General features: G+C 37.7%; 1 protein-coding gene across 2 annotated transcripts; it reads right to left on the reverse strand.

Annotated features, from left to right (window-relative positions):
• Nucleotides 1–5047: 5047 nt before the first annotated feature.
• On the reverse strand, nucleotides 5048–24803 carry LOC144453475 (uncharacterized). Of its 2 annotated transcripts, none has more exons than XM_078144786.1 (11): nucleotides 11955–24803; nucleotides 10876–11579; nucleotides 10237–10424; nucleotides 9839–9900; nucleotides 9555–9619; nucleotides 8985–9050; nucleotides 8691–8787; nucleotides 8404–8526; nucleotides 8056–8133; nucleotides 7611–7688; nucleotides 5048–7077 (listed from the first exon to the last, which is right to left on the reverse strand). In XM_078144786.1, exons 1-11 carry the CDS (start codon nucleotides 24792–24794, stop codon nucleotides 6970–6972), a joined length of 14409 nt encoding a protein of 4802 aa, XP_078000912.1. In that variant the 5' UTR covers nucleotides 24795–24803; the 3' UTR covers nucleotides 5048–6969. The 2 variants fall into 2 exon arrangements, with proteins under 2 accessions (XP_078000912.1, XP_078000910.1); XM_078144784.1 differs by having other exon boundaries at nucleotides 10237–10427.

Raw genomic sequence — 24803 nt, forward strand, 5'->3', positions numbered from 1 at the left:
AACCAAAAAGGGCTGTTTTTTCGGACTATGACAAAGTACTTTCTGGAAAGAAAATATCCAAATAAGATCTGCGCTAATGGAAGACAGTCTTAAAAATCCGACACCACGGACAAAACACCACCAAATACCATAAATACCATTAATTTATAGAAAAGTGTAGCTGATACGCGGATTATAACAATGACACAAATAAAAGTCCCTTAGAGTATTCAACTATTAGCATCTGTCTGGAGAAAAATACTGAAGGGTTGTGAGAAGAAAAAAGGGTCAATGTCCTAACGTCACGAATGGTAAGCTTAGTGAACTATGTATCAAATTTTACCAAGTTTTTGAAAAACCATTTTTTCTTATCTATTGTCATTGTCCTGTATCATATTTACCTTTAGATATGGTGCAATCACAGATGATGTTTACCAAATGAATTTTCTCAAAAAAATGTTGTTGTTTTTTAAATCTCGTTTTCTCTTTTGTCGTGTATTTACTAATTACAAATTGATCGCTATTACTAAGCTTTTATTTGCATCATACTTTCCTCTTTTTTCCCTCTTAGATAACACCCTTTAAAAATAATGCAAGTGTTCAAAAAGTATAATTTACTTGGATTTGCAGGTTCCAAAAATATACACGCCCTTCAAAAAAAGACATCGGTTAGATTGTACAAGATCATGATGTTGATCTGATAACCTTTACATACTTAGTCGCTATTCAATGGATTTGTACGAATTTCACTCTGTCACTAAAAACTTTAGTCGGTTGTCGAACTTTGAATGTTTTCTTTCTCAGCTTAAGCTACTAAATTCTTGTGTAACTTAATACATGAAAACATGGTTGACTTTTGTGGCACAGTAATCACCTGTTCCTACGATAAAAGAAGTAGACCGTCGGTAAAAGCATCACGTGACCATCTTGAAGTAAAAGATAATTTGATTGACAGTTCTTTAACTTGTCATCCCCGCACGCAAAAAATTACCGATCCCTCAAATCAAAATATTCTCTAAATGTTCTTGACACAAAACCTATTTTCGTATAAGGTTTCCTAATCATAACTTTGTTGGATCTTTTGAAATGACTTTTAATATTATAATGTTTGGTGGTCACTTTGGAGTAAGCCGTTCTTGAACAAAGTACCATCAAAGTTTAAGATTTTTTTCTTTCCGCGGAGAACTGTATAACGTACCTTTAGTAACATTAATTTGTATGTGACGTACGTAAATGTTGAAATATTAAAACATACTTCTAAGGGGAGAACCGTTTGTTTTCGGGGGGGGTGTGGTAGGAAAAGAGAGACAAGACATTTGTCCCTTACTGTGTGAGGAAAAAAAGGTTGTGTCAGGGAAGATATTGTAATTATTGCCATGCAATAGTAAAAGTTGAAACCACTTCGAATTAAAAGCGACATCAACAAGCTTTGTAGGACAATTGCGATCTATCATCACCGTTAAGTTGTTTGTACCAAATTATATGAAAATTAAAGCATAAATTCCACCGTATTCACAGACAGACAGATCATAACTCATATTGGGTAAAGAAGGTAAAACTTATTCTGTGTCCAACTCCTCTAGCCCCCCTCCTTCATCATATGGTTTACCCCTAAGATATACCAGCAGTGTACTAACGCTACTGGTTATTAGTTTATTCGTCATGTATTCATACTTTAGTGTTGGTGTTACAAACTATCTTATTACGACTCTTCGTGTTGTTTTACTGGAACTACAGTGAGCAATACATTTATGCTGCGGTTGATATACATCTATGTCTGATTTACATATCGGGATATCCTTGAAATTGTATACGGTTTTCAGTTTGGTATTATTTCAGTCCTTGAAAAAAGATTTTAAAGATGGTTTGTTTACTGTTATATTTAAAGAGTTCAAAATTCCGTCGTCCCAGTAAGTCACCGTCGTCCCAATACCATGGCTACGTTCGCTGTCATGCTATTTTAGACCGTCCCGCGATCCCCAAATTTTACGATATATGGATGGGACAAAGGTCAATAAAGTACTACCATGTGTCTTGCCTTTTGTTTCAGACGGTTGACACCTAGAAACTAAGATATTAAATTTAGTTTAATGGCAACAAGGAAGGAAATGCGACTTTTTCTTATGACTGTCACTATGATTAATGTCATACAGTCCCTTGACGAATAACGGATACTGTCTCTGCAATTAGACACCCATACATACAGAATGGTGAATCACACAATATTAATAACGTATCTTACTATGTATGGCCAACTAGCTTTTCCGCTAACAGATATCAATTTGCAATCTATAATTAGTTGTTGTAAATGGACGCCTTCGGGAAACTCGAAGACCACTTGATACGAGGAATTTTGTTCTCCGTCATGTTAGAAATAGCCATGCTACGGGACCTCTGTTAAAACAACGATAAATCGCACGCTATGAGATTTCTGAAATACCGACTAATGTATGTACTATTGTAAAACAACCGCACCGTGTTCACATCACTATAGCAATATATGTTTGGTTGTTTATTCACCGAAGTATATTTATCTACCGTTTGTTTGATTTAAAACCCACTGTATACTGTACCCGTATTACCAGTTTTGGTGTTTGTCAGTATTTCGATCTCATAGAGTGTATTAACGAACAAGTATGTGACATTTGTCATGTTTGTACTTTCATTATACATATTGAACGCATTAAAGTGTTTATGTACCCAAATAGAAGGATTATGTAGTGTGACCTAACGTGACATAGATGGCGTGTCTTCAGACGACTTGTATGTACCCGCCCAAACTCTGTTACCGAGCTACGGGTCATGTACAAAGAACTTTCTACATGCCGCCAACACGCATTTGTATTATTTATTTTACCGTTATTGTTTTCTACCTTGTGGTCTGCTAAGTGATAATTTGTCTTTGATAAACAAAACCACACGTTCAGTTATAAACTAACTGAAATATTTACATGGGACTTCATTGATCCGAAATTCTTAAAATTCTTGGTGAAAATGTTCCTGGTCAATTGTATTAAACAAGAGAAATGTTTCCTCAATTGGGAGTATTAATATTCTCTCACGACGCCCTCTTGCGATAGGAAAACTTTCCTATATGGTCTGCCTCTATCAAGAACCTTTGAGAACACGTCAAATTTCTTGTTAGACTATTAAATGAATTCGTATTTTGTAAAATTTGCTACATATAAACTTGGCAATTGAGTCCAAACTGGTGACTTTGTAAACCCTGACTGTCGATGTTGAATTGGCGAAAACACATACATCTTGTGAAGTATGGGAATGAAATTCCACAAATCCTCCGAGAATTCTGAAAACCATTGATACCAGTGAACGGTAAACCTATTTATGAATTAACCTTTACAAATAAAACAACATTAAGTATGCCTATCCTGTTGAAACAGCCAGATGGCTTTCCAATCCATTCCTTTGATAAATACGCCTAATGGTTACTAAAGAGTTGACATATGGAAAACATTGCAATACAAGTAAGTGTTCATAGGGATAAGTATGTCTTTTCAATAACAAAGTATGTTATTAATTTAATGTTAAATGTACTGTAAGTTAGAAAAATCATCACAACTCATGCGTTTATGTTTAAATACCCAAATCAAAACTTTACTGGCTGACTATAGTTTTATCACATCCCTCCATCCAACAATCCATCTATCCATCCGCTCGTCCGTATGTTCAATCAATCAATCAATCAATCAATCAATCAATCAATCAATCAATCAATCAATCAATCGATCGATCGACCGGCCTACCGACCAACCAACCAACCAGCCACCCAATACTAGCATTCTATAGAAATGCTACATCCATACTGTCTGTCTTAGAAAGACTGTGGGCTTATCATTGTACCTTTAATATGTTTCATAGGATCTATGGGGAGGTTAACAAGGCCTCTCCTAGTACCTTTTGTCTGTTTCAGAGGGACTATGGGGGGAGGGGAGAGGTTAAACGAGGCCTTTTTGTATTTTTTAGACCGATTATGGGAACGTTAAACGAAGCCTATCAGAGTAATTTTAGTCTGTTTCAGAGGGACTGTGAGAGGTTAAATTGTGTAGGACATTTATACTATGGACTTTAATAGTACCTCGTCATTACTACATGCACTGCTATCACCAATCATCTATTATTTGACATATAGTTGAGCTATCTTTATGAACTGAATTCAGCATACACGTACATTGTACATTACATTACATCACTATGGTAACCGTGACATCTTTCTAGTTAGATATGGACCAACTTTTTCCGATGAATGTCGTCAGCAGTGCTTTCGTATTTTCCTCCAAGCTATTAGCTTATGATTTATTCAATTTGAGTTTGAAAAGATAGTATAAGCTGATGCGTTTGATGGCCATTTTACTATAATATGTTGTACACTTCGAAAGCTTACTTATACTTCAACGACACCAGGAGAAATGCCAATAGTATAAATGATTTGTAACTGTCTTCATGTTACCACTTTCCCGATTTTTTAACGAAAAAATCCCTAAACATGGGTCGACTTTTCATCAGAAATTCCCTAATCATGGGTCGATAACATAGAAAATGTCCACATGCTTTAGAAACAGAATGAGTTCATAAACAGAACAGAAACAGCAACAGAATAAAGGTAAATGACTGGGAGATTTTCCCTGAGATTTTTCTCCTTCAATCCTTAGCAACAGTAATCCTTAGTAGTATTGGTCTGTGTGTGACTGGAAATTCCTAACATTTGGTCTTTTGTAGGATTGTACATGGGTAGATGTTTTCAACTTGGGTCGCACACCCCCATATGGAAATATTGAGCTGTGAGGGTAGTTAGATTGAAGGGGTTCTTTGAATTGTTAAGGGAGGAGGGAGGGGAGTTACCTGAAAATGTTGGACTATTAAAATGACGACATTTTTCAAATTTGATTACAAAGTCTGTGTTGGTGGCATTATATTTCTGGGTCACAGGCTCAGGTCGTTTGCATCTTACTGGAGGGGTTGAAAACACTCAAACCATGTTACAGAAAAAAACAAAACATCACAATTATTTAATAATAGATCATTTTATTTCTATGAAAAAAAATGGTGTTTTACAAGTAAGCATCTGAAAACATGAAGTAGCAGTGCTTAGAATGATATGGTAATTGATATAGTAAGTATGAACGGAGCTGCATAGTTGTATAGGTATCATATAATGGATAAAAGGTATTCATGATATTACACTACACCATAAACCCAGTTTGACCTTTGATCTCTGAATGACCTTTCCATTATTCTGTACTTATCAATATAAATATTCATGTAAGGCATGCAGACAGGTGTTATATCAGTAAACATCTGTCTCATAAATATGGCACTCTATGGAGTGAATGCAAAAAATAGTCCCGAATTTATCTTTTTTTTTTTAAAAATTCAGTAATTCTTTCTATTCATACAAAAATAACCCCCATTTTGGATTTCATCTTTTCTTCATAAGGACACTTTAAACTGTACATCCAGAGGGGTAATATAAAATGTTACATGAACTGTACATAAATGGGTAAAATATCCACAGGTGATATACATCAAAATATTTACTTTATACGGATGGAATTCAAAATCATTTATATTATATGTTGCGTGTTCAATTTATCATAGAAAGCATGCAGAAACAAACACGTACATTTACACATTTCGTTGCGAAACATTAACCACACACAATAATTTCACAGCATATTATTTGGCATTTTTTGTCTTTAAAGTCTACATACATAACAAGATGGACAGCCTTCTTTTCAATTACGTGTAAGTAAGAAATATGCCAAGCTATTTCCATAGTCATGGTAGCTTCAATTGCCTTTTTTTGTCGGAGAAAAGGGCATAAAAAGGGTACATTTCACCACTCTGAAAAAACACTGAAAATAATATAAATTACAAAATAAATAATAAGCTGTACATGCATTTTGATCGTAATCATTATTTTCTGTGCAGTACTAAAGAGTCAATAGTACTGGCGTTTAGTTTTGACAGGTTGCTACACCCTACTATGTACAATATACATGTTGATCAAATAAAAAATATATATTATTTTTGTTTACTTTCTCTTGATTTGAAAATAGTATTACTCTGATTAACTCTGGATGGAAGAAATGTTGAATGAACGAACAAATGGACAGAAATATTTATAAAATGTTTGAAACCCATGCTGTCGTATTAAACTATCAGATTTCAGATCATAAAAACAACTCTACGGCCCTTTGACATAACTTTGAAATATATCAGAAAATATTAACGTTTCCATTATGGAAAGTTTTAAAACTTATTATACCAAATATTTATGTAAATTTGGAGGAAGATATTGTTTCTTAACTTTGTAATAATCATATACCCACGCCAAGTATCAGCTTCAAATGGATAATAATTAAAAAACAAAAATATATCCAACCAATCACTTGAATATTAACATACGTGTTCTTGGGTGGATTTTGGTTTTAAAAAAATTTTGATTCTGGAAGTTTTTTCTTTTTTTGAAATCAAGCTTTGTAGTGTACATTAACTATTAAGTGTAAATATACTCCATCTAGTTATTATAAATGGAGTGAGGTAGCTACCATTATAGGGACACCTGGGTATCAAAATAACATATTAACAATATACGGTATGTATCCATTAACTCTAACATAAACTTATTAACAAACTTGACTTATATATTCTCTCAATGTACATAGTAACTTGAGGAATACTAAATACAATCTCTATGGTTGAGATGAATGTAGTTGTATGGTAGGATAGGCGGGGGCAAAGTAGTAGCAATGTCATATTTAGTATTTTCATACTGTCTTTTTTACTTGTTTAGTCCATGTAGTATACTGAGTTTGCTCAGTAAGGCATACAGTGCATACATCAATCTCCGTCTGTATTCATGGAGCTGTGTATGTCTTCGACCATCATGGCCATTCTGTTTCATGCCTATATTGTCTCAGTTGTGTTCAACTGCCTAAAACATTGAAATTGTAGGAGTTGACAAGATTTTCACTGCTTGCTAATTTCAATGTAATTCCTCATATAAGCAATACACAGAGGTTGTCTTCTTGCAATGAGGTTTAGTAGTCTTGTTGGTAACTCTCCGCGAAGGTCAACCTAGGGTGAAAACATCAGATATAAGTCAGACTTGTGAGGATTTCAAGTTGTAGAGAATAATGATGATAACCCAAATATAAAACACTGAATTCAAATAAGATCAAACTGTGCTCTCTTTCATGTGTCAAACATCATAAAAATATCACTATTTTGTCTCTCACTTTAGCTGACAAGTGATATGTGTAGATGTGCTGAGTGTGTCAGTATTTCTGTCTGTTTATCTGTCTTTGTGCATCTGTGAGTCCATATGGGACATAATTTTATTGCATCTTAAAGTTAGTCTTGATAGTAAGGTAATACCCTTTAGTTTCTTGCATTAAAAACAATGATAGAACAAAGAGAAGACCATGTAAAATAGAATAACTTTATAGTCGGAATCAATAAAATCTCGGGACAGTTCAATATTATGGCAGCAAAACACACAGTTCAGCTTTTGGAAAGATTTCTAGTTTTTAGCCAAAGACATTTAATGTGATTTGATAGGGCAATGCCAATCATACATAATATTATTCTTGAAAAGAAATTGCACTTACTTGTGTTAAGTACGACACTTTACAACATTCTCTGCCATCAATAATGACAGGTTCTATTACAGCACCTGCACAAACAACCTGCAAAGAAAGACAAATAAATATAAAGTGAAGTCAGCACATTCAACATAAACCAAGATCTACCTCAATGAGATTGTTGTGAGAAATTTTTGTTCTTGAGGCACACACTGTGACTTATGTCTTTTACTTTTCAAATGTGTACCGATAGCACGTAATTATGTCAATTTTATTTGAAAGTTGTGGGAGTGAGAAGGTTGCACACTTTCACTACGTCTTGTAATTCCATCCACACTAAAGGTCATATATATGTCTTGACATTGACTCAGAGCATTCTAACTGATGATAACCAAAGGTATTTGATAGAGAAACACAGGGATATAACCTTGGAAGGCGATATCTGCAATAAAATAAGTGATGGTGTTCTTACCTCAGCTCTGATAGCGCCCTCTGTGGTGGGAGAATCAGGATGTTGTACTGAGGTAGCAACGACAAGATGCTTTTTACCCTGTGAAGTGAAAGAGAACTCAACATTAGATGTAGTTTATTGAAACATGTTACTTTTTCTACGAAATATAGAATTTTATAATGCTGTTATCTTGATATTTACTGCCAACAATTTTCAAAGTAAATACATCTATAAAGAAAGCTAATCACATGTCAAAGTACTGATGCAGACTTTAATTTTACATACAATATAAAAGTTATGAGTGAATATCTTTCAAGTTATCCAAACAAGCGCAAAGATCTCATGAAAAGACTACAGCAAGTTTCATACCTTGATTGAGTCCTCCTGGACGATACACATATCTCTACTTTGTTTCAGGAAGCAGTGGGCAGTCTCATGAAGCATGTAGAGTACCTGAACGTTGTCAGATAACTTCTCAATGACTTTCATTTTCTAGATTCAGAAGAAAGCATATAGATTACATTAAATCAACTGAATCCTGGAAAGTACGCATTTTTTAGAAGAAAAAAAAAGTGTCAAGAATATATCTTATTAATAGATATCTTTTCTATGCAATATTCAGCATTAATTTATGTCATTTAAGACAGCCTTCCTACCTTCAGCATTCTGTCAAACAGATATCTCGATGATGGGTTTCTAATGACATCATAAACAGCCCTGGCTGGAGCCCTGATGATACCAATACCAAGGAAACTGAAAAAAAAGGTTGAAAATTGTCAAAATAAATTTAACACTTTGTTTTGAAATTTTCTTAAAAATTTAATACAAACATCAGTTTGATATATTTTTATCTCCAAAGTGTGTACAAGTACAGAAACCACACTGTGAAATGTTGTTTACAAGGAAACTTTAGGTGTTGTTTGTTGATGACAAATGGCTATTAAACCTACCTATGTACTGGATGGTCAGAATGCTCTTTGCGTAGAATTAGTACTTCTCGTTCTTCACCTTGAAAACTACAGATAAAGACCATATATATACAATTAATACTATCAACTGGACTGTATACTGCAACCTTGCATATTTTGTTGAACTACTTTGCATCAATCTCGACAATGCCATTCTTCTTAGTGTGCAATGATCTTGAATATGCAATCTTGTCAAATGTAAACATCGTATAAACTTTGATAGATAAAAGTAACATACAATATTGTTCAAATTTTGTTGTATTCTTGCTATCGTTACGCTGTTTAAAAAATTTACATTTTATATAAAATTACTTCTGTAATCACAAACTTTTGAGTCTGCAAGTATTAATTTTTTTCAACATAAAGGGTCGAGTATTTAATAAAAGGTTTTCTTTCTGACTGCGTGTCAAAATGGAAAGTCCAAATTAAAAATAAGAAAACATATTCAGTTTGTAAGATATAGAAGGAAAGAATCAAGACGTTTTTGTTTTTTACAATTGGTGACAAATGCACATATTTTCACTTTGCTTGTTACACATACAAGACACTTACCTCCAACCACCAGCTTCAGAAGGCTGGGTTGGTTGTCTTGGGTCAAATCTACAAGCCAACAAGGTCTGGAACAAAAAAAGAATAATAGATATGAGCATTGTACAAAATATCACTAAAATAAATGACAAAACTCATTACAACGCTATGTACTTATAAAATGAGAAATGTTGACTTCTTAGCCAACAATATTTTCTTTATGATTGGTTTATTGTTGAGGTATTTATGGAAATATTAATCCCTTTGAAGGTTTGGATGGAGTGAGTTAGACTAAGGACATTACTCACCTCATTTAGAAGTGTTTGGACTGCTTGTCTGGCAATTTGCACATAGTCTCTGGAAACCAATGCTGCAAAAATATGAATTATTGAAATTAAACCATATGTATAAAAACCAAATTATTAATGTAAGCAGAGAGACATGCAGAACTCTGCATAGATCTCACTTTTGTTACAATAACATAAAATATGAAAAATGTATACTGATATAAATATGTTTTTTTATATGCTTGCATGTTTTATGTTGTACTTGATGTGTCCAATGTTTCGTTTTTCTGTCATTTTGACTATCTGACCTGTTTTTCTCCAGATCACATGAAAAGTTAAATGGACACTTTACTTCCATAAATATCTATTTGTACAAATGCCCAAAATTAACTTTCTGAGAGAAATCATTTTACACCTACATATTGGTTGTAGTATTTGTTGTCTTCTTAAGTTTCTATCAGTCGATGACTTTTCACTTTCTGTAGATGAATTACTCATTGATGTCACAGTTCTTGTGTGACGCTGTGTAACTCTGGTTGAGGTGTCTCTTTCTGGTGTTTCACACCTGTAACTTGACATGGTAGTTGTTTCTCTCCTGGACTCCACTCTGCTGAAATAATTGGTTAAAAAATCACTATTTAAAATACAGTTATTAAAATGCATAGTCAGAATAATTGGTAGTTTTGATAACTTGATACTACAGGAAAGACATACAATTCTCGGTACCTGAAATAGAATATTACTGTCTAGGCGCATCATAAAAATAATGAACATTCAATTTCTTGGTCGACACCATAACTTCTGCTCCATGCACTTCACATGCATTACTATAGGCATACATGAATAAGTCAACCTTCTTGTTCTGTTTTGACCTTCTAGCATGAGGTAAAGTGCTATTGCAGGTATCAAAAATTACTTTGGTATCCACATTATAGCAAACACAATTTTTGTTCTCAAAATGATACTACTCTCATAACCATGGATTGGTAAAAGTCTGTGATCAAATATTTTCTCAGTGACAACCTGGTTAGAAAGCCACATCGTTCACTATTACTCACCTTTCTACACTCATAGAAGACTGACTCCTAGCATTGTCCCTTGTATATTTTTCTGGACTCCTGCTTCTACTGTATATGCCAGAAGTAAATGTTGATGAGGCTACCGGAGATGAAATCCTGAGTGATTGCTGAGGGCTTCTACCTCTGTATCCATAACTATCTGTATTGTCTGATGTTCCTGATGCACTTGAGTAGTTGGTAGATGAAAATCTGTCATGGGGTACATCATCACTATCTTCTAATGAGTACCTCCTTTCTGTTTGACTATCAGTACTGAGAGAGGAATACCTATCTAATGAAGACACAGTGCTTGTGCCAACAATATGGCTCCCTGTCCGAGATGTTGTCTGTCTTTCAGATGAGCTGGGTCTTAAAGATGATCTAGGTAAGGAACTTGGTCTGCCAGACCAGCTAGATCCAGATAAGGCTGCACTAGATTCTTCTTGAATGGCTGAAGTTCTGGACCCGATAGAAAACCGCTGTCTTAATGGACTTTCACTCCTGTCTCTGCTTCGATGATGTGCAGATGATGCTGAGTCTCTAGAACGTATGTATACTGGGCGTGATGTTCTTCTGCCTCTCTCTACCTTATTGACAGTTTTATAGAGCTCTTCAAAACTTTGTGTTGTTGAATCTTCATATGCACTTTCAGACTGAGAACTGTAACGATCTCTCAGATGCTCAATTTCTTTTTCAACAGCATCCTGTAATATATAACATGTTTCACATAGTAATTTGAAGGAAACCATACAAAAATCAATTTGGTAGTGACATATTAAAGATAGCGATCAGTTTTTAATTTCATTGAAATTATAACTTACAGATCCTTGTTAATACTTCTCATCTTGTCATGAACCACTGCTTGTGATATCAATAGCCTTTATCAAAAGGATTTATTTTGGCTGTTGAATTGTGACCATGCAAGCAAGATATGTTATAGCTGGTAATGCCATGGTGTGTATATCATTTTTTTCTTCATGTTTTTTCTTTGACTTTTTAGATGTACAGTGACACATTAACGAGGTAGGTTATGTGACTAATGTAAAGATATTACATGGTTTCTATACTTCTGTACTCACCAAGATTGGTTGTATCCCCTGTTGACTAGACAAAGAACTGGCAGTGGGTCTTTCTGGGGACTGATTCCGTGGACTGTAAAGTTCATAAGCTCTTCCATGATCTCCCATCCAGCTGACCGGTCTTTCTGGTGATACATTTCTTGGCCCACTTGCAGCTGATGTTCTTGATGAGAAACTGACACCAGGTCTGGTAGGATAAGTACTGGTCATTCTGTGTTGTGGTGACACACTTCTAGCTCTACCGACAGCCCCCAATCTCCAAGGTTTAGCTCCTCCATCTGGTGAGGCTGTTCTAGTCATAGGTCTTGACAATGCATCTGTTGACTTCCATCTTTGTGGCGTGTTGCCTATCCTTGATGAAACCTCTGTAGATCTATTATCTTGAAGTCTTTCTGTGGACCCCCAACCTGTTGATCTGATATTCTCAGATGACAAGTGATGTGATCTGCCATAATTAGCTCTCTTGTAGTCTGGAGTAGTATACATTTCATATCCTGCCGAAGGGTAGTCTAGGTCATTCCTTGTTCCTGGTAATCGTGCTCTCGTCTCATAGGGTTTCCTCCTCCCAGTTGCTGTTACCCTTTCAGGAATGGTTGAACTGAAAGTTCTACTGGGTGAAACACTTCTTGGACGGTCAATGAAAGAATATGATGGTCTGTCTGGTGATATGCTTCTTGGTCTGGCAGGAGATTCACTCTGAGATCTTTCAATCAACAGTTGTTGTCTCTCCCTTCTAATTTCTTCTTTAGCTTTTGCAGCCAACTCCCTTCTTGTTTGTTCCATTCTTCTGAGATGTGTCAACTCTGCTTTGACTTTCTTTCCCTCACTTTGAGTTTTCTCCTTTAGAACTGCTCTTGCTCTGGCAATTTCCCGCCTGGATTGGTCTCTTGCTCTCCTATACTCATCAAGCAATGAATCAATGTCAGATGGACTGTCTGTAGTAGTATCACCCAATAAGTTCTGTCTGAGCTGTTGTAACTGCTCCCTTGTTTGCATTGGTCGTACACGATGAGAATCTCTAGAACGAGATAAGAGTGATGCTCTGTTTGAACGTCTAGTTGAGGATATGTCAATTATATTTCTGTGTTCAGTATGTGTAATCTCTCTTTCTTTCAAGAAGATGTCAATCTGTGCCCTTCGAGTTGCCAAAACCTGCTGTCTTGTTTTTCTGGCCATTCCTGTTGTTGGGAAATCTTCTTCAAGGGCTCGCAGAATAGCATCAGTTTCTCCAATACCATGCATAAGATCTGCTTCCATGAGTTGCACTGTTAAATCAGCTCTGTCATATTTCAAACCAAGCCACTGTAGAAGCAACTCTCTATCTTTACTCAATGCTTCTGCCTCTAATGGTGAGAGATTACTCAAAGATGCATCTGTCTCAACCTCTTCATCAACCATCAAACATGGTGATCCCTCTGTCTGAGTGGACATGTCAGTTGGTGTGCTTGCTGTTACATCTGCAGCTACCTCCTCATCATGCAAGTGTTGCAGCAAGTCATCATACTGCCGTTGTGCATTGTCTAACTCTCTCTCTGTTTTCAGGAGGTAATCATCTGTCAATGAAGCCTCATCTCTTGTTTGTATGTAAGTCTGAGTATCACTTGTTCTCGTATTTGCTACTGAAGGATGGCTAATGAAGAGGTTTCTCATTATGTCTTGGTTCTGTAGTAAAGCTCTCGGTAGAGGTTCCCCTTCTCTCAGATAAACCACAGTAAAAGAGTCTACACTTTCACTTCCTGATCTCTCTTCATCAATTGAAGTGTTGATCTCCCTTTCCATTGTTCTTTCTATATTGATTTCTCTGTCATACTCTCTTCTTCTGATTGGTATTGGACTGCTGTCATCACTTCTGATTCGATGTGTGGACACAATATTGTCTGTGTCTGTAGATGCAGTTTCAGTACTGATATCAAAGTCAGGTACATTTGAATCCATGACATCCCTGCTGCTGCTTCCTGATGGCATGTCTTCACTTGGTACAGTGTATTTTGGTCTCCTTGGAGGACTTGCAGATCTATCCAGAATGCCTCTAACTTTGACATATTCCTTTCGCATCTGATCTAGGATGTCACTGACATTGACATCAGCAGGAACATACATGTCAAGTGTATCAGTACCATGGTCATCAGTGTGTATAGGGGACGTAGAGGTTCCCCTCGCCTCTGTTTGATCTATTCTATGTTCACTGTCACTTTGATTCATACTCTGCAACCTTTTGTTGTGTGTCTTCTGTTCATCTTCGATTTCATCAGCCTCATTATCGAGAATATCATATTTATCTGGCTTCACAGGTGACAGGGACAAAGCCCTAAGTCTGTATACTTCTGGGTCTATATCTTCATCATCAGATCCATGCATGTCAGTTGTCTGAGAGTCTTTTATTTTTGAAGCATCATAAGGATCATCTATGGGAGTGCTTGCTTTGATTTCATTTTCCTTGTCTGAAGCTGCTGATTGGAGTTCTGGGGTTTCCTGAATGAACTCATCTTCAGTTTGATCAACTTCATCCATCAATGCAACTAGCTCTGGATGCGTCGTATCCAGGTCCTCTGGTTCTTCAAACTCCTCTGTGTCATCCATGTTGATCTCTGCCATAACACTATCAATGTTTCTTTGTGTCTCCCTGAGAGCCATCAAGTCTTCATCATCCTCATAGTCAAGGTCAAGGTTTACATCTGAGAACACTGGCATGACATATTTAGCTTCAGTTTCCCTATCAGTTTCCTCTTTTATTGATGTTAACTCTGCGGTAAGGGACTCTGTAAGTTCTTCTCTATGAGTTGTATGGTCCGGTGACTCTCTGGCCTGCTTTCTTTGTTCACTCAATTCTTCACTTGGTGGTTCTCTTACACCTACTGGTGTATCCTGCTTTTTAATGTTATCTAAAAACTGTTGGAAGGCATCATTCATAGGTAGTGTGGATGCATGCTCTGGAGATATTTCTAGCTCATCAACAGGTATTTCTTCAAGGTTTCTATTTTCATTTTCTGGAATGATAGCTTCAACAACTTCACCAAGATTGTCATCTTCACTTTCTGGAATAATAGCTTCAACTACACTGTTCATTGCTAGTGATGCTTTAGGATCATAAAACACAAATTCTGTTGGCGAGGCATATAATATCCTCCTTGCTGCAAGTTCATAAAGTCTTGGAACAGTGTAAAGTGGCTGAACGTTCTCCTCATCCATATCTTCTTTTACTGACTTTACTGATTCTGCTGATTCACTGTTTGTTTCTTCTTTATCAGAAGTTTGGGTAGTGGGGGTGCTTAAGAGGTCATCTCCTGGACTGAACTGTCTCCATCTTGTGACAACATCTCTTGCTCGCTGGGCTGCTGCTTCTGTTTCCTGTCGTCGTCTTGAAAGGCTTTTCAGTAATTCTCCTAGGTCATCCACTTTTTCTTCAGCCTTTTCATTTTCTTTCTGCTTAGGTTGTTGTTGTACATCTGTGCGTTGGGGAAGAACATCTCTTGACCGTCTGGTAACCATCTCAGCATGTTGTCTGCTCCTTGCCATCCTTTGCAGCAGAGTTGTCAAATCATCTACCTCTTCTGGTTGATTAGCTGCTCCTCTTTCTGTATTGCTCTGTACAGCTTCTTGATCACTCCTACTACCCTCTATATCTGACATAAAGTAATGTGTGGCATCATCTGCTTCTGTTTCAGTGTCACTTTCCTTGTTCATGGCATCTATATGTTCTTCTTCAGTGACATAATCAGAATCCACAAATGCTGTTTCTGTGATAGATTTAAAAGTTGGCCTGATCTCTCCTGGCCTACCAGTAGGTGGATACTGTATGTTTGATGCTCCTGCCTCAACTCTTGGATGTTCCTCTATTTGTTCAAAGGAGCGTATAGGCTCTTCACTTGGTTGGTCATTTTCTTTCCTCTCAGCTATTTGTGCCCTGTTGTTTACTGTATACTCAGTCTGTGTTAGCTCATGTTCTTTAGGAGATTCTTCTCCTATGCTTACCGCTTCAGGTTGGTCAGGAAGATGCATGTGTGCATCAGCTGTAAGTGGCTCAGTGTCTCTATCAACCTCTTCATTAACAGTGATAATATCATGACTAAAATGGACATGTTTTGCAAGGGCTTCTTCTTGTCCATGGATTGGTTTTGAAAGGCTTTCATCAAGGTCTTTGACTAGGGATGATTCTGTTGGGTCTGTCATAGTACCAGCATCTGTGGTTCCACTTACAGGAGCAATTCCATTCACTTCAACCTGTACTCCCTGCTCACTGAATGTAGATTCCTGCAGTTTTATACTCTTGAGTTGCATTTCTTCTCTAGGTGTTTCTGCATTTTCTGTTCCAATCTCAGTACTTCTATCAAACATCTGCATAGCAGCCTTCTCTGTCTGACTACCTTGTTCTACTCTTAAGATTTCACTGACCTCAACATTACGGTCCAGGTGATCTGCCTGGGTACCTTGTTCAGCATAGGACTGTTTTGGTGTTTCGGTCATTATGCCTGTTTCAGTTGTGTTATTACTCATAATGTCTTCTTCCTTTGCATGTTTGTCACTATCTTCTTTGTCAAGATTTGAATCGATAGCTTCTTTAGTCTGCACTGGACTTTGAGATTCAGTTTGAAGGCTAACACTGACACTTTGCAACCTTGGTAACACATCAATGTCTGGTACCTGCACTGATCTTGTGACATATTGACCATCTGTAATCTCAGGAGCGATGGTGTCTTCTAGTTGACAAACATCTTCCAATTGTGTAACAGCTGCTTCAGCACGAAGCGTAAGGAGACCAGAATCATATAAGAATGAATGTGGAGGCAGTTCTTCTGCATCTCTACTCATCTCTTCATGCCTTTGCAAATTGTATTGTTCTTCAATATCATAGTCATTGATGTTATCAGTGAGCACAGCTTGCTCTGCTGACAATGGTTCTGTGTTGACAGCAGCTGTAGCCATCTGAGGTTTCCTTGTCTTCTTTGAATCCACAGTTTCCCTGGTGGCTGACTCTGTCATTGTGGCAATTTCATGGAATGTTGGAATGGTATTGGTTCCTGTTGACATCAGCTGTACTGCTTTGATAGTTCTATTTTGAGGTTCTACTTGTCCAATCTGTATTGATCCAACCATGTGTCTATCTTTACAGGTGTCATCTTCATAATGTGGTTCAGTAGCCACTTCAGCATCAACAAATACTGGTATAGTATTAACACCAATGGAACTTTTACTTGGTTTATCTGGTTGGTTGGAGGAATCTTTGTGATCTTTAACATGGGAGCTTGTTGGCTTGATAGTGCTCTTTTCATTTTCTGATGTTGGATATCCACTATCATCCTCAGTCATGACCACAGCATCTGCTGATAAAGGATCTGTATTTGTTCCAATTGTACACTTCTCAGGTTTCTTCTGTGGAAGTTCCTGATCCAGTGCCATGGTTGAGTATTTTTGAGTCATGTCATCTTCTGGGAAGGCAGTGGTTATTTCCGGATAACATTCCACATAGTCAAGTGTTACAATGGGAATCTCAGTATACTCAATTACGGTTCCATCATTCCTCATCTCCTCTTCAAGATCACCAATGTCTTCCTGAATGTTATCACCAATTGATATTTGCATGGTGTTATCCTCTTTGTCTTTCAACTCATCTTCTGTGGATGGCATTCCTTCATCAACTATTCGTTCTTGAGGTGCAAGGTCTTGCTTAGATTCAGCCATTTTGACAATTTCTATCTCTTGCTCAACTGGATGTACTGGTGATTCTGATCTGACAACACTAACTAAACTCTCATCGAGGTCTTGTGATGTAGCTTTATCCTTAGAGACACTTTGATCATCAACAAATTTTTCAGTGAATGTTAGTTCATTGTTCAATATGTACTGAACACTTTCAGATAAAGGTGCTGTGTTGTTTTCTGCAACCATGTGTTCCTCCATGTCAGATCCGATGCTGGTTTCTGTTGCAATCAGTTCTGCTATTGGTGATGTTCCCATGTTCCTTGTAGCTAGGTCTGTTGATGATACTGTTTCAATGTCAACCTTACTCTTACCATCGACTTCTTCCTCTTGTTGTTCTATTGGAGATGTGCTTGAACTGATAACTTCCTTCTCTATCACATCAGTCAATGTACTAGCATCTGTTGACACTGCTTTATTAGCTTCACTGATTATTCCAATGGTTACCTGCTGCTCTGCCATGGGTGTCTTTTCATTTTCTGCAGTAATCAATTCTGGTATTGGTGATGTTCCCATATTCCTTGTTGTTGGCTCTTCATTTTGGTCTGTTTCAGCACCAGCATCAACCATTTCTTTCTGCTGGCCTATGCCTTCATTTACCTCTTCATACATGCCTTGTATTGGTGATGTACCTGTACTAACAACATGCTTTTCAGTAATTTCAGTTGAAGTGCTGGAATCGGCTGACAGATGTTTAAATATTCCACCCATTTCTTCATCAGTGGATGTACTGGAATCACTACTTTCAGACAATGAAGGTGGACCATAGTCTTCGTTATTGTCACTGACAGATCCTATTCTATCAGCAATGGTGGGATCATCTGTCTCAAGAATCACTGTGGTAGATCTTTTTATATTGTCTGTATTTTCTAATTGATCATCAGTGTTGGCTTCCTTGTCAGTTTCTGATATCAAGAGTTCTGCTATCGGTGATGTTCCCATACTTCTTGTTTTTGGTGCAGGAATGTTGTCAGTCAGAACACTGGCATCAACTGTCACTTCCTTCTTGTTCAGATCAACTGTATCACTAATCTCATCCTGGATGCCTTCTATTGGTGAAGTACCTGTACTAACAACATGTCGTTCTGGTATTTCAGTTGAAGTGCTAGCATCTGCTGACACACGTCTGACACTTTCCCCAATCCTTTCATCCATAGACGTACTGGCATCTATCATTGGAGATGCTGTCGACAGACTCCTTGTTTGTTGTCCTTCTGTTTGAAGTTCTGCTGCATCAGTGATTTTAGGTTCAATTGTTTCCAATGTAATGTTAATAGGGCTTTCTTCATTACTTAAGATAGTGTCCATAGTTACAACATCAGTTTTTGTTCTTATCAGGTCTGCTATTGGTGATGTACCAACACTCCTTGTCGTCAATTCTGTTTCCTGATTAGCCTCAACACTGGTGTCAACTATTGATGTTTCCTGTCTTTTATCTTCATCAAGTGTATCATTTACCTCGTCATACACGCCTTCTATTGGTGATGTACTTGTATTAACAACATATTTGGCTGCCACTTCAGTCAAAGTGTTGGCATCAGCTGACAAAGGTTTAACTGTAGCATTCATCATTTCACCAGTGGCTGTACTAATATCAATCATTTCAGGTACTACAGACAGATCTCTCTCTTCTAATTCTTTGTTGTATGGATTTACAGTTTCAGATGTTAATTCTGTGGATTTCTCTTCACCGCTCTCTCTACCAGTTTCTGTCATTGTCAGTTCAGTTATTGGTGATAAGCCAATACTCCTTGTTCTTGGTTCCTGTGCACGATCTGTCAGAACACTGGCATCAACTGATACTGCATGTTCCCTGCTGTCTTCATCAAGATTGTTAATTTCTTCTTTCTCAAGCCCTTCTATTGGTGATGTACTAGTGGTAACAACTTGTTTCTGCTCAGGCTCAGTCAAAGTGCTGGCTTCAGCTGATTTGGGCTTAACAGATTCAGACTTTACTTCTACATCGGTAACTGTACTGACATCCATCATTTCTGTTGAGAACTGAACGGGTGACGTACCTTCACTTTTGAACTGTACAACCTCTCTTTCTGTATGTGTTATAGGATCTGTCATACTGTCTTTGACTGATGGGCCTGCTTTCATTGGTCCATCTGTATTTGTTCCAGTCGTTACCATTATTGGTGGTAGAGATTTATTTGGATCTTTACTCTTTTCCATGTACAATTGTACCTCCTTATCTTGATCATCCTGTGGTTGTTCCCCTGGGTATACAAGGGTAGTTTGTTCTTCAACAAAGCCAGCAGGCAAACTAAACTCTCTTACTGTTACAGGTTGCTTTTCATCTTGATTTTCAAAGTTGTCTGGCATTTGTGTGTCACCATCACTACTAACCTCTGAAGAACTAGACCTTCTTGTCTCACTCTCAGTGTCTGAACCTTTTTCTGCAACTGTTTGAAATAATGGTAATGCATCTGTACCAGCATCAACAAGGAGAGTCTGCTTTTGCTCAATCCTGACATCTACTACGTAATCCTTGTCCAATAGCTCTCTAGGCTTCTCTTCCTTAAAGCTATTTTCTACAGCCTGCTGGTCCAGGTAACTCTCTATTGGTGTGACTTGTTCCTTCTCTATCACCATCTCAATGACGTCATCATCCATATCAGTAGATGCTATCTGCTCTTCTGGAAAGTCAAAATCATCTCTTGAAATAACATATGTTGTCAAACTTCCTGTTCTATTGACAGTTACAGATGCCTGCTCAGCTGTTGGAGAGAGAACGTACACTTCTGGAGCCTCAGAGTTTTCAATAACTGGTACATGATATGAGAGTTGCCTATCTTCATATTCTTGTGGGGCATCAATGTATGCATCTTGATACTCAATTTCCTGGATTTCTCCAACATCGCCCTGCTCGTAGATCTTAACATCTTCATTATCTACATTAGATTTGGATCCAGGTACAGTTTCTTCCTCAGTTTTGCATGGTTTAGTCACTTGTTGTTGAGCTAATGCTTCATCTTGTTCAATTGTTGCAGATTCAATGTGTAGAATGACAGCATTATCAAGAACACCTATGCTCCCCTCAGAGTATTCATACTGTTTAATCTCAAGAACTTCTGCTTTGCTTGACAGTATGGCATCCTCCCTGGACATAGCCAGGCTTTCTGGAGATCCCATTTTCTCTTCTGGTGAACCATCACCTAAACATACTGCTTTAACAGATTCATGTTTGACACCTAGCATCTCAGGGGCAATGGTCAATTCTTGTGAAGTATCTTCTATCATTTCATCTCCGTCATCGGTGCCCTGCTGTACAACTGTGTGTATGGTGTCTTCATTAATGGGGTTAGTATCACTTATGTCAGGGCCTTCTATCACAACATATGATTCCATATCTGGTACTTCTTCTTTAAGAGATTTTACTGTTTCACTCAAAACAGCTGCCTCTCCAGGAGCCAGTGTATGAAACGCATTTCCAGACACATGTGAGTCCACTGCCATTGGTGTTAACTTCTGCTTTTCTGGTCCATCATGTGGCTGACTCAAGAGATCTTCTAGTGTCTGGGTTGGTTCTTGTATCACTTCTATTGATGCATGTGCTGTATTACTATTGGGTGATGAAACATCTTCCTGGGGTACAACATTGTTTATATCCTCAGAAAGTTGCACAGATGAAATCTGGTCTTCGTCTATGGGTGCACTTGGTACCTCTACTGCAGCCTGCATTGATTGGTTAGTAGTGTCATCTACTGCACTTTGCATTTCAGTTAATGAGGCTGTGGTTACCTCATCAACAGTGAACACAGCATGCATAGGTTTAAATTCGGGCTCAGACTCTTGCACTGCTGGAGTTAAATTGGGGTGTTTCCTTTCTTCATGTGTCTGATTGCTAAGTACTTTAGGTTTTGAAGCATCTGCTGTATTGGCAGTTTCTTCTAAGATATCAACAGAACTCACTGTTTCTGGATGTTCTTCTTCTGTTGCAAGATACAACGTCTCAAATGTCACTTCTGACTCAGATGGCACTTCCATTCTTTTCACTCTCTGTTTCACAGGTTGTTCAATTGCAAGACTCAGAACATCTTCAAATGAAAGGTCTATTGCAGGTGTTGTCTCATTTGAGGTGTTTTCAGGATGGTTCTCACAGGTGCTTAAATCACCCTCAGATGTTTGAAGAGGTATATATTTCTTTGTATCATCACAGACAACTGATGATTCTTTCATTGTCACTTCAGATGGTTCCTTGTCAATAACCTGTGTTACTTTATCTGTAGGGTCAACAGCTACTCTTGATGTTTCAGGCAAGAAGAGAGTTCTTTCCTCCTTGTCTGCTGCGTTGGTATCAATGTCAGTTACAGATGTAGCTCTTGGCTCAGCTGTATCTGTTACAGAGGTTAGTTCTTCTGATGTCTCATGGTATTCTTCTTTATGTTTTGGAACCATTAATACTTCTGGCTTTGTAATTTGTGCGCTATCAGTTGTTTCCTCTAGGATGTCTGTGGAACACACTCTTTCTGGATCTCCTTCTTCTGTGGCAAGGCACAATGTTTCATATGTTACTTGAGATTCTAATGGGATTTCCATTCTTATGATTTTATGTTTTACAGGTCCTTCACCTGGAATACTGAGGACATCTTCAATAGATTGGTTTTCTTCAGGTATCAAATCATCAGATGAATATTGGGGACTGATTTCAGAGGTTGCAGCATCACAAACTTCTTTATCTTCAGGAACCTGTTGTCTGAGTACCTCAGGTTTCGATGTATCTGCAGTGTTAATTCTGTCCTTTGAGATAGCCTTGGGACTCACTCTTTCTGAATGTCCTTCTTCTGTTGCGAGATACAACGTATCATATGTTACTTCAGACTCAGATGGTAATTCCATTCTTTTCAATGTCTCCTTCACAGGTTGTACATTTGGAAGACTCAGAACATCTTCAAGAGAGTGGTCTTCTTCAGGGGCCACCTCACTTGATGCATATTCAGGAGAGATTTCAACTACTTGGGTAGGATAATCTTCCACAGGAATGATTTCCTTTGCTGCAATGATTTCAGTACTTGAGGTGTCACCTTGCATCATGACTTTCACTACTTTATCTTCACTTGGTGGATTTAAAGAAACCACATTCTCTTCCACATTGGTTTTACTAAGGACAGAGTCATTCTTATCATCATCTGAAGAGGTTTCCTCTGTTAAAACATAGACTGTTGTTGGTTGGCTCTGCAGTTCTGGTAACATTTCTTCATCAGCTACTATGTTTTGTTCTGTGATTGGCAGCTTTTCAGTCTTTACCGGGGTATCCTTTTCTGATATACTAACAAATCCTGAGTCTTCAGGTTCAACTTGCGAAAGCCTAATCTGTTTGTGCACATCTGCTTCTTGGCTCGATGATGTGATATTACTGGAATCTTCATTACCTGGAATGCTTTGTTGTGGCAAATCTGTCTTGGTAACAGTTCTGGGTTTATTCAATGTGTGCAAAATTATATTTCCTTTGCCTGTTCCAATTTTATCAGGATTCTGGTCTTTCATTTCTTCCTTACTAATGTCTTTGTCTACTTCATTTTCTCTTTGAACCTTGTTTTCACTGTCAACATCCTCTTGTGAGATATCTGAACTGCTTGTATCCTTTGACAGATCACTTACTCCTTTCTCAGATATTTCATCTTCTGGAGGGAGAGGTTCATCATCTTTCTTTGTTGCTTCATCATGTTCTCTTCTGGTTTCAGGTTGTTGTTTGGAGATTGTCTCTGTCGGTGAATTGTCTTCATCTTCATCAATATGGTTTAATGGTGGTTGTTCATCAACTACCATCTGCTCCACTGTATCAGATGCATCTTGTACGGGTTGTGTTTCCAAACGTGTTGTCCTTGAATCACTTTCAGGAGGGGAAACTGTTTCATACAATTGATTGGATAGTTCTTGTGTTATTATATCACGAGGCTTTTCCTGAGAATCAAAATCCATTTTAACAATGCCTCCTTCTGGTGGTTCTCTCTTAATATCTATCACACAGTATTCACCAGATGATTCTAATGGATGCTCTGTTATATTCATAAGCTCTATTGTAAGCTCTTGTGGATTTGGTTGGTGTTGCAAAGTGTATTCGTTCATCTCATATGCATCTTTGTTAATGACATCTGGTGCAGGTTTCCAACTATTGGTGTCTTTGGACAGCACAACTTCAGTAGGGTGAGCTACTCCATTACTCCAGGAATAGGATGGACTAGATTCAGTTACCATCCTTTGACTGTCATTTTTGGTATGTGGAACCTGTACAGCTATATAATGCTGGGTGGGAGAATCACTGGTAACTGTGGCTGGAACTGTATACTGGACTGCAGTATCAGGAGGAACTGTTGTTGGTATAAGAGCCATTGGCATGGGTGTCATCTCCTGAACTATGTCAAACATTGCAAATGTCATGAAACGTGACTCTCTGACTGATACCTGTTCACCAAGATCAAAAATAACTTCTTGTGCATTAGGCTGTGGTTCTGGTTCACCCTGTACGTCTTCTATCTTGTTTATATACTCAGGAATACTGCCAGTTGGTAGCCCACTTGCTCTCTGGCGTTCCAAATCAGAAACAGTAACTTGCTCTGACAGTGGTTCTGTCTGGATGGTTTCCGCATTGCTTTCCACCAATTCATGTGGTGGCATGACATCTTCAACTTTCATTACACTACCTTCAGAAGCCTCTGGTTTTTGTGTGATTTCAAGTACTTCTACCACTTGTGTTTCTTCAATAGACTGAGATGGATCATGAAAGAAAGGTGGTGTTGTTCTCTGAAATCCTCTTTTCAGAATAACTTCATTTGCATCAACAGTTTCTGCAATCTCCTGGGTGTTATCATTCACATCAGAATGTTGATCAGCTTCCTCATGCCTATCTTTGTAAAGGTGACCACTTTCAACAACTGGTTCTTGAGGTAGACTATCTATAACATGTATGGTCAGATCAGATGTTGAGTCAACAGTTGACTTTGGCATTGCTGAAGTTTGACATTCATCTGCTGCTGGTTTAACAATATCATTTTCAATTATCTGTGATGAATCATCAAGCCGTGTATCACTTGCTTGTTCAAGGCTTTGCCTGTCTGAAGATTCCATCTGCTGTTGAACTGATGGCATTGCTTGTTCGATTTGAATATTTGCAATTTGGCTTGGTTGATATTGCATTTCTATTGG

The sequence above is a fragment of the Glandiceps talaboti genome, chromosome 2, assembly GCF_964340395.1.
Source record: "Glandiceps talaboti chromosome 2, keGlaTala1.1, whole genome shotgun sequence".
Classification (NCBI taxonomy): domain Eukaryota; kingdom Metazoa; phylum Hemichordata; class Enteropneusta; family Spengelidae; genus Glandiceps; species Glandiceps talaboti.

Excerpts from the sequence above, each read along its gene's own strand:
- LOC144453475 (XM_078144784.1), bottom strand. The coding sequence starts at position 24,794 with ATGCAATATCAACCAAGCCAAATTGCAAATATTCAAATCGAACAAGCA. Across the intron at positions 11,580-11,954 it reads AGGGGATACAACCAATCTTG|GATGCTGTTGAAAAAGAAAT; the intron begins GTGAGTACAGAA and ends TATATATTACAG. Across the intron at positions 9,051-9,554 it reads TCTGAAGCTGGTGGTTGGAG|TTTTCAAGGTGAAGAACGAG; the intron begins GTAAGTGTCTTG and ends CTTTATCTGTAG.